Below are 16490 nucleotides of genomic sequence, written 5' to 3' on the forward strand. Positions count from 1 at the left end.
TAGGCGGCCAATTAGTAAGGGTTAAACCTCTGTTTCCTCTAGGCGGCCAATTAGTAAGGGTTAAACCTCTGCTCCCTCTAGGCGGCCAATTAGTAAGGGTTAAACCTCTGTTTCCTCTAGGCGGCCAATTAGTAAGGGTTAAACCTCTGTTTCCTCTAGGCGGCCAATTAGTAAGGGTTAAACTTCTGTTTCCTCTAGGCGGCCAATTAGTAAGGGTTAAACCTCTGCTTCCTCTAGGCGGCCAATTCGTAAGGGTTAAACCTCTGTTTCCTCTAGGCGGCCAAGTAGTAAGGGTTAACCTTTCCTCTAGGCGGCCAATTAGTAAGGGTTAACCTCTGTTTCCTCTAGGCGGCCAATTAGTAAGGGTTAAACCTCTGCTTCCTCTAGGCGGCCAAGTAGTAAGGGTTAACCTCTGTTTCCTCTTGGCGGCCAATTAGTAAGGGTTAAACCTCTGCTTCCTCTAGGCGGCCAATTCGTAAGGGTTAAACCTCTGTTTCCTCTTGGCGGCCAATTTGTAACGGTTAAACCTCTGTTTCCTCTAGGTGGCCAATTAGTAAGGGTTAAACCTCTGTTTCCTCTTGGCGGGCAATTTGTAAGGGTTAAACCTCTGTTTCCTCTAGGCGGCCAATTAGTAAGGGTTAAACCTCTGCTTCCTCTAGGCGGCCAATTAGTAAGGGTTAAACCTCTGTTTCTTCTGGGCGGCCAACTAGTAAGGGTTAAACTTCTGCTTTTTCTAGGCGGCCAATTAGTAAGGGTTAAACCTCTGTTTCCTCTAGGCGGCCAATTAGTAAGGGTTAAACCTCTGTTTCCTCTAGGCGGCCAACTAGTAAGGGTTAAACCTCTGTTTACTCTTGGCGGCCAATTAGTAAGGGTTACACCTCTGTTTCCTCTAGGCGGCCAATTAGTATAAGGGTTAAACCTCTGTTTCTTCTAGGCGGCCAATTAGTTGGGTTAAACCTCTGCTTCCTCTTGGCGGCCAATTAGTAAGGGTTAAACCTCTGCTCCCTCTAGGCGGCCAATTAGTAAGGGTTAAACCTCTGTTTCCTCTAGGCGGCCAATTAGTATAAGGGTTAAACCTCTGTTTCCTCTAGGCGGCCAATTAGTAAGGGTTAAACCTCTGTTTCCTCTAGGCGGCCAATTAGTAAGGGTTAAACCTCTGCTCCCTCTAGGCGGCCAATTAGTAAGGGTTTAACCTCTGTTTCCTCTAGGCGGCCAATTAGTAAGGGTTAAACTTCTGTTTCCTCTAGGCGGCCAATTAGTATAAGGGTTAAACCTCTGTTTCCTCTTGGCGGCCAATTAGTAAGGGTTAAACCTCTGCTTCCTCTAGGCGGTCAATTAGTAAGGGTTAAACCTCTGTTTCCTCTAGGTGGCCAATAAGTAAAGTTTAAACCTCTGTTTCCTCTAGGTGGCCAATTAGTAAGGGTTAAACCTCTGTTTCCTCTAGGCGGCCAATTAGTAAGGGTTAAACCTCTGCTTCCTCTAGGCGGCCAATTAGTAAGGGTTAAACCTCTGCTCCCTCTAGGTGGCCAATTAGTAAGGGTTAAACCTCTGTTTCCTCTAGGCGGCCAATTAGTAAGGGTTAAACCTCTGCTTCCTCTAGGCGGCCAAGTAGTAAGGGTTAACCTCTGTTTCCTCTTGGCGGCCAATTCGTAAGGGTTAAACCTCTGTTTCCTCTTGGCGGCCAATTTGTAAGGGTTAAACCTCTGTTTCCTCTAGGTGGCCAATTAGTAAGGGTTAAACCTCTGTTTCCTCTTGGCGGGCAATTTGTAAGGGTTAAACCTCTGTTTCCTCTAGGCGGCCAATTAGTAAGGGTTAAACCTCTGCTTCCTCTAGGCGGCCAATCAGTAAGGGTTAAACCTCTGCTCCCTCTAGGCGGCAAATTAACAATGGTTACACCTCTGTTTCCTCTAGGCGGCCAATTAGTATAAGGGTTAAACCTCTGTTTCCTCTAGGCGGCCAATTAGTAAGTATTAAACCTCTGTTTCCTCTAGGCGGCCAATTAGTAAGGGTTAACCTCTGTTTCCTCTTGGCGGCCAATTAGTAAGGGTTAACCTCTCTTTCCTCTTGGCGGCCAATTAGTAAGGGTTAAACCTCTGTTTCCTCTTGGCGGGCAATTTGTAAGGGTTAAACCTCTGTTTCCTCTAGGCGGCCAATTAGTAAGGATTAAACCTCTGTTTCCTCTAGGCGGCCAATTAGTATAAGGGTTAAACCTCTGTTTCCTCCTGGCTGCCAATTAGTAAGGGTTAATCCTCTGCTTCCTCTAGGCGGCCAAGTAGTAAGGGTTAACCTCTGTTTCCTCTTGGCGGCCAATTAGTAAGGGTTAAACCTCTGCTTCCTCTAGGCAGCCAATTCGTAAGGGTTAAACCTCTGTTTCCTCTAGGCGGCCAATTAGTATAAGGGTAAAACCTCTGTTTCCTCTTGGCGGCCAATTAGTAAGGGTTAAACCTCTGCTTCCTCTAGGCGGCCAATTAGTAAGGGTTAAACCTCTGTTTCCTCTAGGCGGCCAATTAGTATAAGGGTTAAACCTCTGTTTCCTCTAGGCGGCCAATTAGTAAGGGTTAAACCTCTGTTTCCTCTAGGCGGCCAATTAGTAAGGGTTAAACCTCTGCTCCCTCTAGGCGGCCAATTAGTAAGGGTTAAACCTCTGTTTCCTCTAGGCGGCCAATTAGTAAGGGTTAAACTTCTGTTTCCTCTAGGCGGCCAATTAGTATAAGGGTTAAACCTCTGTTTCCTCTTGGCGGCCAATTAGTAAGGGTTAAACCTCTGCTTCCTCTAGGCGGTCAATTAGTAAGGGTTAAACCTCTGTTTCCTCTAGGTGGCCAATAAGTAAAGTTTAAACCTCTGTTTCCTCTAGGTGGCCAATTAGTAAGGGTTAAACCTCTGTTTCCTCTAGGCGGCCAATTAGTAAGAGTTAAACCTCTGCTTCCTCTAGGCGGCCAATTAGTAAGGGTTAAACCTCTGCTCCCTCTAGGTGGCCAATTAGTAAGGGTTAAACCTCTGTTTCCTCTAGGCGGCCAATTAGTAAGGGTTAAACCTCTGCTTCCTCTAGGCGGCCAAGTAGTAAGGGTTAACCTCTGTTTCCTCTTGGCGGCCAATTAGTAAGGGTTAAACCTCTGCTTCCTCTAGGCGGCCAATTCGTAAGGGTTAAACCTCTGTTTCCTCTTGGCGGCCAATTTGTAAGGGTTAAACCTCTGTTTCCTCTAGGTGGCCAATTAGTAAGGGTTAAACCTCTGATTCCTCTTGGCGGGCAATTTGTAAGGGTTAAACCTCTGTTTCCTCTAGGCGGCCAATTAGTAAGGGTTAAACCTCTGCTTCCTCTAGGCGGCCAATTAGTAAGGGTTAAACCTCTGCTCCCTCTAGGCGGCAAATTAACAATGGTTACACCTCTGTTTCCTCTAGGCGGCCAATTAGTAAGGGTTAAACCTCTGTTTGCTCTAGGCGGCCAATTAGTAAGGGTTAAACCTCTGTTTCCTCTAGGCGGCCAAGTAGTAAGGGTTAACCTTTCCTCTAGGCGGCCAATTAGTAAGGGTTAATCTATGTTTCCTCTAGGCGGCCAATTAGTAAGGGTTAAACCTCTGCTTCCTCTAGGCGGCCAAGTAGTAAGGGTTAAACCTCTATTTCCTCTAGGTGGCCAATTAGTAAGGGTTAAACCTCTGTTTCCTCTAGGCGGCCAATTAGTAAGGGTTAACCTCTGTTTCCTCTTGGCGGCCAATTAGTAAGGGTTAAACCTCTGTTTCCTCTTGGCGGCCAATTAGTAAGGGTTAAACCTCTGTTTCCTCTTGGCGGGCAATTTGTAAGGGTTAAACCTCTGTTTCCTCTAGGCGGCCAATTAGTAAGGATTAAACCTCTGTTTCCTCTAGGCGGCCAATTAGTAAGGGTTAACCTCTGTTTCCTCTTGGCGGCCAATTAGTAAGGGTTAACCTCTCTTTCCTCTTGGCGGCCAATTAGTAAGGGTTAAACCTCTGTTTCCTCTTGGCGGGCAATTTGTAAGGGTTAAACCTCTGTTTCCTCTAGGCGGCCAATTAGTAAGGATTAAACCTCTGTTTCCTCTAGGCGGCCAATTAGTATAAGGGTTAAACCTCTGTTTCCTCCTGGCTGCCAATTAGTAAGGGTTAATCCTCTGCTTCCTCTAGGCGGCCAAGTAGTAAGGGTTAACCTCTGTTTCCTCTTGGCGGCCAATTAGTAAGGGTTAAACCTCTGTTTCTTCTAGGCAGCCAATTCGTAAGGGTTAAACCTCTGTTTCCTCTAGGCGGCCAATTAGTATAAGGGTAAAACCTCTGTTTCCTCTTGGCGGCCAATTAGTAAGGGTTAAACCTCTGCTTCCTCTAGGCGGCCAATTAGTAAGGGTTAAACCTCTGTTTCCTTTAGGCGGCCAATTAGTATAAGGGTAAAACCTCTGTTTCCTCTTGGCGGCCAATTAGTAAGGGTTAAACCTCTGCTTCCTCTAGGCGGCCAATTAGTAAGGGTTAAACCTCTGTTTCCTCTAGGCGGCCAATTAGTAAGGGTTAAACCTCTGCTCCCTCTAGGCGGCCAATTAGTAAGGGTTAAACCTCTGTTTCCTCTAGGCGGCCAATTAGTATAAGGGTAAAACCTGTGTTTCCTCTAGGTGGCCAATTAGTAAGGGTTAAACCTCTGCTTCCTCTAGGCGGACAATTAGTAAGGGTTAAACCTCTGCTTCCTCTAGGCGGCCAATTAGTAAGGGTTAAACCTCTGTTTCCTCTAGGCGGCCAATTAGTAAGGGTTAAACCTCTGTTTCCTCTAGGCGGCCAATTAGTAAGGGTTAAACCTCTGCTTCCTCTAGGCGGCCAATTCGTAAGGGTTAAACCTCTGTTTCCTCTAGGCGGCCAAGTAGTCAGGGTTAACCTTTCCTCTAGGCGGCCAATTAGTAAGGGTTAACCTCTGTTTCCTCTAGGCGGCCAATTAGTAAGGGTTAAACCTCTGCTTCCTCTAGGCGGCCAAGTAGTAAGGGTTAACCTCTGTTTCCTCTTGGCGGCCAATTAGTAAGGGTTAAACCTCTGCTTCCTCTAGGCGGCCAATTCGTAAGGGTTAAACCTCTGTTTCCTCTTGGCGGCCAATTTGTAAGGGTTAAACCTCTGTTTCCTCTAGGTGGCAAATTAGTAAGGGTTAAACCTCTGTTTCCTCTTGGCGGGCAATTTGTAAGGGTTAAACCTCTGTTTCCTCTAGGCGGCCAATTAGTAAGGGTTAAACCTCTGCTTCCTCTAGGCGGCCAATTAGTAAGGGTTTAACCTCTGTTTCTTCTGGGCGGCCAACTAGTAAGGGTTAAACTTCTGCTTTTTCTAGGCGGCCAATTAGTAAGGGTTAAACCTCTGTTTCCTCTAGGCGGCCAATTAGTAAGGGTTAAACCTCTGTTTCCTCTAGGCAGCCAACTAGTAAGGGTTAAACCTCTGTTTACTCTTGGCGGCCAATTAGTAAGGGTTACACCTCTGTTTCCTCTAGGCGGCCAATTAGTATAAGGGTTAAACCTCTGTTTCTTCTAGGCGGCCAATTAGTTGGGTTAAACCTCTGCTTCCTCTTGGCGGCCAATTAGTAAGGGTTAAACCTCTGCTCCCTCTAGGCGGCCAATTAGTAAGGGTTAAACCTCTGTTTCCTCTAGGCGGCTAATTAGTATAAGGGTTAAACCTCTGTTTCCTCTAGGCGGCCAATTAGTAAGGGTTAAACCTCTGTTTCCTCTAGGCGGCCAATTAGTAAGGGTTAAACCTCTGCTCCCTCTAGGCGGCCAATTAGTAAGGGTTAAACCTCTGTTTCCTCTAGGCGGCCAATTAGTAAGGGTTAAACTTCTGTTTCCTCTAGGCGGCCAATTAGTATAAGGGTTAAACCTCTGTTTCCTCTTGGCGGCCAATTAGTAAGGGTTAAACCTCTGCTTCCTCTAGGCGGTCAATTAGTAAGGGTTAAACCTCTGCTTCCTCTAGGCGGCCAATTAGTAAGGGTTAAACCTCTGCTCCCTCTAGGTGGCCAATTAGTAAGGGTTAAACCTCTGTTTCCTCTAGGCGGCCAATTAGTAAGGGTTAAACCTCTGCTTCCTCTAGGCGGCCAAGTAGTAAGGGTTAACCTCTGTTTCCTCTTGGCGGCCAATTAGTAAGGGTTAAACCTCTGCTTCCTCTAGGCGGCCAATTCGTAAGGGTTAAACCTCTGTTTCCTCTAGGCGGCCAATTAGTAAGGGTTAAACCTCTGCTCCCTCTAGGCGGCCAATTAGTAAGGGTTAAACCTCTGTTTCCTCTTGGCGGGCAATTTGTAAGGGTTAAACCTCTGTTTCCTCTAGGCGGCCAATTAGTATAAGGGTTAAACCTCTGTTTCCTCTTGGCGGCCAATTAGTAAGGGTTAAACCTCTGTTTCTTCTAGGCGGCCAACTAGTAAGGGTTAAACTTCTGCTTTTTCTAGGCGGCCAATTAGTAAGGGTTAAACCTCTGTTTCCTCTAGGCGGCCAATTAGTAAGGGTTAAACCTCTGTTTCCTCTAGGCGGCCAACTAGTAAGGGTTAAACCTCTGTTTCCTCTTGGCGGCCAATTAGTAAGGGTTACACCTCTGTTTCCTCTAGGCGGCCAATTAGTATAAGGGTTAAACCTCTGTTTCTTCTAGGCGGCCAATTAGTTGGGTTCAACCTCTGCTTCCTCTTGGCGGCCAATTAGTAAGGGTTAAACCTCTGCTTCCTCTAGGCGGCCAATTAGTAAGGGTTAAACCTCTGTTTCCTCTAGGCGGCCAATTAGTATAAGGGTTAAACCTCTGTTTCCTCTAGGCGGCCAATTAGTAAGGGTTAAACCTCTGTTTCCTCTAGGCGGCCAATTAGTAAGGGTTAAACCTCTGCTCCCTCTAGGCGGCCAATTAGTAAGGGTTAAACCTCTGTTTCCTCTAGGCGGCCAATTAGTAAGGGTTAAACTTCTGTTTCCTCTAGGCGGCCAATTAGTATAAGGGTTAAACCTCTGTTTCCTCTTGGCGGCCAATTAGTAAGGGTTAAACCTCTGCTTCCTCTAGGCGGCCAATTAGTATAAGGGTTAAACCTCTGCTCCCTCTAGGTGGCCAATTAGTAAGGGTTAAACCTCTGTTTCCTCTAGGTGGCCAATTAGTAAGGGTTAAACCTCTGTTTCCTCTAGGTGGCCAATTAGTAAATGTTAAACCTTTGTTTCCTCTAGGTGGCCAATTAGTAAGAGTTAAACCTCTGTTTCCTCTAGGCGGCCAATTAGTAAGGGTTAAACCTCTGCTTCCTCTCTAGGCGGCCAATTAGTATAAGGGTTAAACCTCTGCTCCCTCTAGGTGGCCAATTAGTAAGGGTTAAACCTCTGTTTCCTCTAGGTGGCCAATTAGTAAGGGTTAAACCTCTGTTTCCTCTAGGTGGCCAATTAGTAAGGGTTAAACCCCTGTTTCCTCTAGGTGGCCAATTAGTAAGGGTTAAACCTCTGCTCCCTCTAGGCGGCCAATTAGTAAGGGTTAAACCTCTGCTTCCTCTAGGCGGCCAAGTAGTAAGTGTTAAACCTCTGCTTCCCCTAGGTGGCCAATTAGTTAGGTTAAACCTCTGTTTCCTCTTGGCGGCCAAGTAGTAAGAGTTAAACCTCTGCTCCCTCTAGGCGGCCAATTAGTAATGGTTACACCTCTGTTTCTTCTAGGCGGCCAATTAGTAAGGGTTAAACCTCTGTTTCCTCTAGGCGGCCAATTAGTAAGGGTTAAACCTCTGTTTCCTCTAGGCGGCCAAGTAGTAAGGGTTAACCTTTCCTCTAGGCGGCCAATTAGTAAGGGTTAACCTCTGTTTCCTCTAGGCGGCCAATTAGTAAGGGTTAAACCTCTGCTTCCTCTAGGCGGCCAAGTAGTAAGGGTTAACCTCTGTTTCCTCTTGGCGGCCAATTAGTAAGGGTTAAACCTCTGCTTCCTCTAGGCGGCCAATTCGTAAGGGTTAAACCTCTGTTTCCTCTTGGCGGCCAATTTGTAAGGGTTAAACCTCTGTTTCCTTTAGGTGGCCAATTAGTAAGGGTTAAACCTCTGTTTCCTCTTGGCGGGCAATTTGTAAGGGTTAAACCTCTGTTTCCTCTAGGCGGCCAATTAGTAAGGGTTAAACCTGTGCTTCCTCTAGGCGGCCAATTAGTAAGTGTTAAACCTCTGTTTCTTCTAGGCGGCCAACTAGTAAGGGTTAAACTTCTGCTTTTTCTAGGCGGCCAATTAGTAAGGGTTAAACCTCTGTTTCCTCTAGGCGGCCAATTAGTAAGGGTTAAACCTCTGTTTCCTCTAGGCGGCCAACTAGTAAGGGTTAAACCTCTGTTTCCTCTTGGCGGCCAATTAGTAAGGGTTACACCTCTGTTTCCTCTAGGCGGCCAATTAGTATAAGGGTTAAACCTCTGTTTCTTCTAGGCGGCCAATTAGTTGGGTTAAACCTCTGCTTCCTCTTGGCGGCCAATTAGTAAGGGTTAAACCTCTGCTCCCTCTAGGCGGCCAATTAGTAAGGGTTAAACCTCTGTTTCCTCTAGGCGGCCAATTAGTATAAGGGTTAAACCTCTGTTTCCTCTAGGCGGCCAATTAGTAAGGGTTAAACCTCTGTTTCCTCTAGGCGGCCAATTAGTAAGGGTTAAACCTCTGCTCCCTCTAGGCGGCCAATTAGTAAGGGTTAAACCTCTGTTTCCTCTAGGCGGCCAATTAGTAAGGGTTAAACTTCTGTTTCCTCTAGGCGGCCAATTAGTATAAGGGTTAAACCTCTGTTTCCTCTTGGCGGCCAATTAGTAAGGGTTAAACCTCTGCTTCATCTAGGCGGTCAATTAGTAAGGGTTAAACCTCTGTTTCCTCTAGGTGGCCAATTAGTAAAGGTTAAACCTCTGTTTCCTCTAGGTGGCCAATTAGTAAGAGTTAAACCTCTGTTTCCTCTAGGCGGCCAATTAGTAAGGGTTAAACCTCTGCTTCCTCTAGGCGGCCAATTAGTAAGGGTTTAACCTCTGCTCCCTCTAGGTGGCCAATTAGTAAGGGTTAAACCTCTGTTTCCTCTAGGCGGCCAATTAGTAAGGGTTAAACCTCTGCTTCCTCTAGGCGGCCAAGTAGTAAGGGTTAACCTCTGTTTCCTCTTGGCGGCCAATTAGTAAGGGTTAAACCTCTGCTTCCTCTAGGCGGCCAATTCGTAAGGGTTAAACCTCTGTTTCCTCTTGGCGGCCAATTTGTAAGGGTTAAACCTCTGTTTCCTCTAGGTGGCCAATTAGTTAGGGTTAAACCTCTGTTTCCTCTTGGCGGGCAATTTGTAAGGGTTAAACCTCTGTTTCCTCTAGGCGGCCAATTAGTAAGGGTTAAACCTCTGCTTCCTCTAGGCGGCCAATTAGTAAGGGTTAAACCTCTGTTTCTTCTAGGCGGCCAACTAGTAAGGGTTAAACCTCTGTTTCCTCTTGGCGGCCAATTAGTAAGGGTTACACCTCTGTTTCCTCTAGGCGGCCAATTAGTATAAGGGTTAAACCTCTGTTTCTTTTAGGCGGCCAATTAGTTGGGTTAAACCTCTGCTTCCTCTTGGCGGCCAATTAGTAAGGGTTAAACCTCTGCTCACTCTAGGCGGCCAATTAGTAAGGGTTAAACCTCTGTTTCGTCTAGGCGGCCAATTAGTATAAGGGTTCAACCTCTGTTTCCTCTAAGCGGCCAATTAGTAAGGGTTAAACCTCTGTTTCCTCTAGGCGGCCAATTAGTAAGGGTTAAACCTCTGCTTTTTCTAGGCGGCCAATTAGTAAGGGTTAAACCTCTGTTTCCTCTAGGCGGCCAATTAGTAAGGGTTAAACTTCTGTTTCCTCTAGGCGGCCAATTAGTAAGGGTTAAACCTCTGTTTCCTCTAGGTGGCCAATTAGTAAGGGTTAAACCTCTGTTTCCTCTAGGTGGCCAATTAGTAAGGGTTAAACCTCTGTTTCCTCTAGGTGGCCAATTAGTAAGGGTTAAACCTCTGCTCCCTCTAGGCGGCCAATTAGTAAGGGTTAAACCTCTGCTTCCTCTAGGCGGCCAAGTAGTAAGTGTTAAACCTCTGCTTCCTCTAGGTGGCCAATTAGTTAGGTTAAACCTCTGTTTCCTTTTGGCGGCCAAGTAGTAAGAGTTAAACCTCTGCTCCCTCTAGGTGGCCAATTAGTAAGGGTTAAACCTCTGCTTCCTCTAGGCGGCCAATTAGTAAGGGTTAAACCTCTGCTTCCTCTAGGTGGCCAATTAGTTAGGTTAAACCTCTGTTTCCTCTAGGTGGCCAATTAGTAAGGGTTAAACCTCTGTTTCCTCTAGGTGGCCAATTAGTAAGGGTTAAACCTCTGTTTCCTCTAGGCGGCCAATTAGTAATGGTTACACCTCTGTTTCCTCTAGGCGGCCAATTAGTAAGGGTTAAACCTCTGTTTCCTCTTGGCGGCCAATTAGTAAGGGTTAAACCTCTGTTTCCTCTAGGCGGCCAAGTAGTAAGGGTTAACCTTTCCTCTAGGCGGCCAATTAGTAAGGGTTAACCTCTGTTTCCTCTAGGCGGCCAATTAGTAAGGGTTAAACCTCTGCTTCCTCTAGGCGGCCAAGTAGTAAGGGTTAAACCTCTGTTTCCTCTAGGTGGCCAATTAGTAAGGGTTAAACCTCTGTTTCCTCTAGGCGGCCAATTAGTAAGGGTTAAACCTCTGCTTCCTCTAGGCGGCCAATTAGTAAGGGTTAAACCTCTGTTTCCTCTAGGTGGCCAATTAGTAAGGGTTAAACCTCTGTTTCCTCTAGGCGGCCAATTAGTAAGGGTTAAACCTCTGCTTCCTCTAGGCGGCCAATTAGTAAGGGTTAACCTCTGCTTCCTCTTGGCGGTCAATTAGTAATGGTTACACCTCTGTTTCCTCTAGGCGGCCAATTAGTACAGAGTTAAACCTCTGCTCCCTCTAGGCGGCCAATTAGTAAGGGTTAAACCTCTGTTTCCTCTAGGCGGCCAATTAGTAAGGGTTAAACCTCTGTTCCCTCTTGGCGGCCAATTAGTAATGGTTACACCTCTGTTTCCTCTAGGCGGCCAATTAGTATAGAGTTAAACCTCTGCTCCCTCTAGGCAGCCAATTAGTAAGGGTTAAACCTCTGTTTCCTCTAGGCGGCCAATTAGTAAGGGTTAAACCTCTGCTCCCTTTAGGCGGCTAATTAACAATGGTTACACCTCTGTTTCCTCTAGGCGGCCAATTAGTAAGGGTTAAACCTCTGTTTCCTCTAGGCGGCCAATTAGTAAGGGTTTAACCTCTGTTTCCTCTAGGCGGCCAAGTAGTAAGGGTTAACCTTTCCTCTAGGCGGCCAATTAGTAAGGGTTAACCTATGTTTCCTCTAGGCGGCCAATTAGTAAGGGTTAAACCTCTGTTTCCTCTAGGTGGCCAATTAGTAAGGGTTAAACCTCTGCTCCCTCTAGGCGGCCAATTAGTAAGGGTTAAACCCTTGCTTCCTCTAGGCGGCCAAGTAGTAAGTGTTAAACCTCTGCTTCCTCTAGGTGGCCAATTAGTTAGGTTAAACCTCTGTTTCCTCTTGGCGGCCAAGTAGTAAGAGTTAAACCTCTGCTCCCTCTAGGCGGCCAATTAGTAATGGTTACACCTCTGTTTCCTCTAGGCGGCCAATTAGTAAGGGTTAAACCTCTGTTTCCTCTAGGCGGCCAATTAGTAAGGGTTAAACCTCTGTTTCCTCTAGGCGGCCAAGTAGTAAGGGTTAACCTTTCCTCTAGGCGGCCAATTAGTAAGGGTTAACCTCTGTTTCCTCTAGGCGGCCAATTAGTAAGGGTTAAACCTCTGCTTCCTCTAAGCGGCCAAGTAGTAAGGGTTAAACCTCTGTTTCCTCTAGGTGGCCAATTAGTAAGGGTTAAACCTCTGTTTCCTCTAGGCGGCCAATTAGTAAGGGTTAAACCTCTGCTTCCTCTAGGCGGCCAATTAGTAAGGGTTAAACCTCTGTTTCCTCTAGGTGGCCAATTAGTAAGGGTTAAACCTCTGTTTCCTCTAGGCGGCCAATTAGTAAGGGTTAAACCTCTGCTTCCTCTAGGCGGCCAATTAGTAAGGGTTAACCTCTGCTTCCTCTTGGCGGCCAATTAGTAATGGTTACACCTCTGTTTCCTCTAGGCGGCCAATTAGTACAGAGTTAAACCTCTGCTCCCTCTAGGCGGCCAATTAGTAAGGGTTAAACCTCTGTTTCCTCTAGGCGGCCAATTAGTAAGGGTTAAACCTCTGTTTCCTCTTGGCGGCCAATTAGTAATGGTTACACCTCTGTTTCCTCTAGGCGGCCAATTAGTATAGAGTTAAACCTCTGCTCCCTCTAGGCGGCCAATTAGTAAGGGTTAAACCTCTGTTTCCTCTAGGCGGCCAATTAGTAAGGGTTAAACCTCTGCTCCCTCTAGGCGGCCAATTAACAATGGTTACACCTCTGTTTCCTCTAGGCGGCCAATTAGTAAGGGTTAAACCTCTGTTTCCTCTAGGCGGCCAATTAGTAAGGGTTAAACCTCTGTTTCCTCTAGGCGGCCAAGTAGTAAGGGTTAACCTTTCCTCTAGGCGGCCAATTAGTAAGGGTTAACCTATGTTTCCTCTAGGCGGCCAATTAGTAAGGGTTAAACCTCTGCTTCCTCTAGGCGGCCAATTAGTAAGGGTTAAACCTCTGTTTCCTCTAGGTGGCCAATTAGTAAGGGTTAAACCTCTGTTTCCTCTAGGCGGCCAATTAGTAAGGGTTAACCTCTGTTTCCTCTTGGCGGCCAATTAGTAAGGGTTAACCTCTGTTTCCTCTTGGCGGCCAATTAGTAAGGGTTAAACCTCTGTTTCCTCTTGGCGGGCAATTTGTAAGTGTTAAACCTCTGTTTCCTCTAGGCGGCCAATTAGTAAGGATTAAACCTCTGTTTCCTCTAGGCGGCCAATTAGTAAGGGTTAACCTCTGTTTCCTCTTGGCGGCCAATTAGTAAGGGTTAACCTCTCTTTCCTCTTGGCGGCCAATTAGTAAGGGTTAAACCTCTGTTTCCTCTTGGCGGGCAATTTGTAAGGGTTAAACCTCTGTTTCCTCTAGGCGGCCAATTAGTAAGGATTAAACCTCTGTTTCCTCTAGGCGGCCAATTAGTATAAGGGTTAAACCTCTGTTTCCTCCTGGCTGCCAATTAGTAAGGGTTAATCCTCTGCTTCCTCTAGGCGGCCAAGTAGTAAGGGTTAACCTCTGTTTCCTCTTGGCGGCCAATTAGTAAGGGTTAAACCTCTGCTTCCTCTAGGCAGCCAATTCGTAAGGGTTAAACCTCTGTTTCCTCTTGGCGGCCAATTTGTAAGGGTTAAACCTCTGTTTCCTCTAGGTGGCCAATTAGTAAGGGTTAAACCTCTGTTTCCTCTTGGCGGGCAATTTGTAAGGGTTAAACCTCTGTTTCCTGTAGGCGGCCAATTAGTAAGGGTTAATCCTCTGCTTCCTCTAGGCGGCCAATTAGTAAGGGTTAAACCTCTGTTTCCTCTAGGCGGCATATTAGTAAGGGTTAAACCTCTGTTTCCTCTTGGCGGGCAACTTGTAAGGGTTAAACCTCTGTTTTCTCTAGGCGGCCAATTAGTAAGGGTTAATCCTCTGCTTCCTCTAGGCGGCCAATTAGTAAGGGTTAAACCTCTGTTTCCTCTAGGTGGCCAATTAGTAAGGGTTAAACCTCTGTTTCCTCTTGGCGGGCAATTTGTAAGGGTTAAACCTCTGCTTCCTCTAGGCGGCCAATTAGTAAGGGTTAAACCTCTGTTCCCTCTAGGCGGCCAATTAGTAAGGGTTTAACCTCTGTTTCCACTAGGCGGCCAATTTGTAAGGGTTAAACCTCTGTTTCCTCTTGGCGTCCAATTAGTAATGGTTAAACCTCTGTTTCCTCTTGGCGGCCAATTAGTAAGGGTTAAACCTCTGCTTCCTCTAGGCGGCCAATTAGTAAGGGTTAAACCTCTGTTTCCTCTAGGCGGCCAATGAGTAAGGGTTTAACCTCTGTTTCCTCTAGGCGGCCAATGAGTAAGGGTTAAACCTCTGTTTCCCGTAGGCGGGTAACCTCCCTGACTCTGTGGAGTACTCGACGGGGATGTTCGATGCCGGGACGGAAATGTTCCGCTGGACGCTGTACACGCTCCTGGGTGTTCTCTTCGTCCTGCTTCTTATCGGGATCACTTGGGAACGAGTTTGGCACATTCCCCGACGAAAAGCCATTAAGGGTTAGAGTGAATAATATATCACAAGCACACATTAAACTACAATCTTTTTTTAAAGCTGCTTGATTTGTTATTTAATGAGACACTGATATGCGGTCAAATTCAATCAAACACTTTGACAACTAGACAGAAATTATCCCGCATTTGGCACTAATGGAACACTATGCACTAAATTACTATACGCAAGATATTTTTTACACAGTAGTGAACGAAGTTTGGTCGATTAACAGGCGGAGGCTTTATTGATGGCCTAGACAATGAGACCGTGTTTTCCTTGCTGTGCGAATCTCTTTTTATAGTTATACCGCCTATGATCGTTGTTTAGTTATACCCATGATCGTTGTTTAGTAATACCCATGATCACGCGCGCCACAGAATTTCCAATATTCAAAAACCAAAACATTTCAGAATAACCCGAATGAGAGCCGGCTTGTAGGCTAGTAACGACACAAAGATTCTCCCTGCGTGCACTCTAATTTGAAATGCGTGGTGTAAACAGAACACAAAAAGGTCCAAGGCACATGAAGGGGTAGCGATGGGTAAATACGAGACTTGCCGAGGCGCCGAGACCCATGCTTAGGCCCAAGCTTTTATTTCGAGCTTGTTTTCGGATAACTTGCTCGAGGTACAAAAGTTGACAAAAGAATATGTAGAGTTAAAATACATTCTTGCTACACAACGAAAAACCCGTAGTAGGATAACAACATAAAACAGATCGCGTTTAAAAATCAGAGACTCCGAGACCGTGTTAAAAAAGCGTGGCTCTGAGACCCCTAAAACTTTTCAAAAACAAGACTTCGAGATTTGTGTAAAAAACGCCGAGATTCCGAGACTTTGTGAAATTTTGCGAGACTTTCGACATTTCGAGGTACCCATTGCTACCCCTAGATGGCGTCGATGCCTTCCCTTGTCTTCTTCTACAGCAGCGTCAGGAATAACAAGCATTCACAACTAAACATTAACTAAATTTAATAAGGGAGTTCTAAAAACGCAATACCGTATTATATAGAAATTACACAGGCATTTCTTATGATAGCGGATATACGCTACACATTTTTTCATTGCAGAGTCCGTTGAAGCCCAAGAATGCACGCGCGCAGCTTCCGAAGCCTTGAAGAAGGAAATAGAGTTGCTGCTTGAGCGAATGAGGGCAGTGAGAACGCGACTTTGCAAGAAGCATGCTAACCAGACGGTGGCTTTTCTGAAGAAGCATAAAAACAAGTTGTTATCTTTGAGAATGCCGGAGAGGCAAGCACGTATTGAAAACAAGTTTTCAGCATTAGATAAGGCCCACATGAAACCGAAAATCGGAGACTTTGTGTTCTAAGCACGGCCAAGTTAACACATTGAGCACATAATGTAAATTATGGGTCTTGTATGACTATTCACAATGCACTGCGTTTTTATCTTTGTACTAGGATGTATCGTTCAGATTCTTTGACATTACTCGGAGTCTTAGTAAAACAAGATCTTGCGAGCAAGATTAAGGCGGGCTGTTGTCCGAACATAGACTAGTGAAGACAGCAAATGTCTGACTTATTACTCTAATCACCAACTGTCGTGACGTGTAATTAAAAACAAGACGATTGGAAGGCGTTTAGCGGGGTGAAGTCTGTAAAAGATGGAGTGTTTAGAACCTTATAAATAATTTCCAAGATAAACAAATGCATCTAGGGTTTGTGAATTCCAGTAACAACAGAAAAGCAAATGGAACAAAAAGAAATAGCACAGCAGCATCTTACAATACAAAAAATGTTTTCTAACCTCTAGATTTGAGCCCTTGTTATCATTTGATTGATGATTGGAAACTCCATGTCCATGCATTGATTGGTTAATATAATTAGTATAATTGGCAGATGCTTCAATTTGGATTACACCCTTTAGCTAAAAATGTAGTTTGAATTATTATAGAGAGCTCTGACATAGTTTATAAAATCATTTAATGATGATATCTCTAACAATACACAAGATCCTAGAGAACTGGCCATACGGAACAAATCTCTGGAATGAGAATCAAATGTTTTAAATCTTCCATCGGCAGTGCAATAAATAGCCACAGTATTTGAACCAACAGTCAAAATGAAAGACCTGTATTTTTCTCTAATAATTTTTGTAAAACATTATGCACTAGTCAATTGAAACCCCTACCCCATGGTCCTGGGGAAGGGTGGGGGGTTAGACTTTGACCCTGTACAAAACCGAGAAAAGCCCCCACCCCCTCGGGACAAAACAGCAGTTAAATGCCCCTACTCCTTGGATGCAAACTATAGGCAACTACCCGACAACAAGTCATCTGAAATAAGCTTTTTTTATCTTTCAAAGCCAGCACACTTCAGCGAGTACATTTGTACCAATTACTATGAAGATAACAGTTACA

At 45.6% G+C, this 16490-nt stretch overlaps 1 protein-coding gene across 1 annotated transcript in view; it reads left to right on the forward strand.

The window, feature by feature from the left end:
- Window positions 1-16490, forward strand: part of LOC125561016 — a 31014-nt gene extending 14524 nt beyond the window's left edge. Inside the window, exons 9-10 of the mRNA XM_048723771.1 lie at window positions 13948-14116; window positions 15181-16490. Of these exons, the coding sequence (XP_048579728.1) occupies window positions 13948-14116; window positions 15181-15440 (429 nt within the window). The 3' untranslated portion in view covers window positions 15441-16490. The remainder of the gene's footprint in view (window positions 1-13947; window positions 14117-15180) is intronic.

Source organism: Nematostella vectensis, chromosome 2 (assembly GCF_932526225.1).
Source record: "Nematostella vectensis chromosome 2, jaNemVect1.1, whole genome shotgun sequence".
Lineage (NCBI taxonomy): Eukaryota > Metazoa > Cnidaria > Anthozoa > Actiniaria > Edwardsiidae > Nematostella > Nematostella vectensis.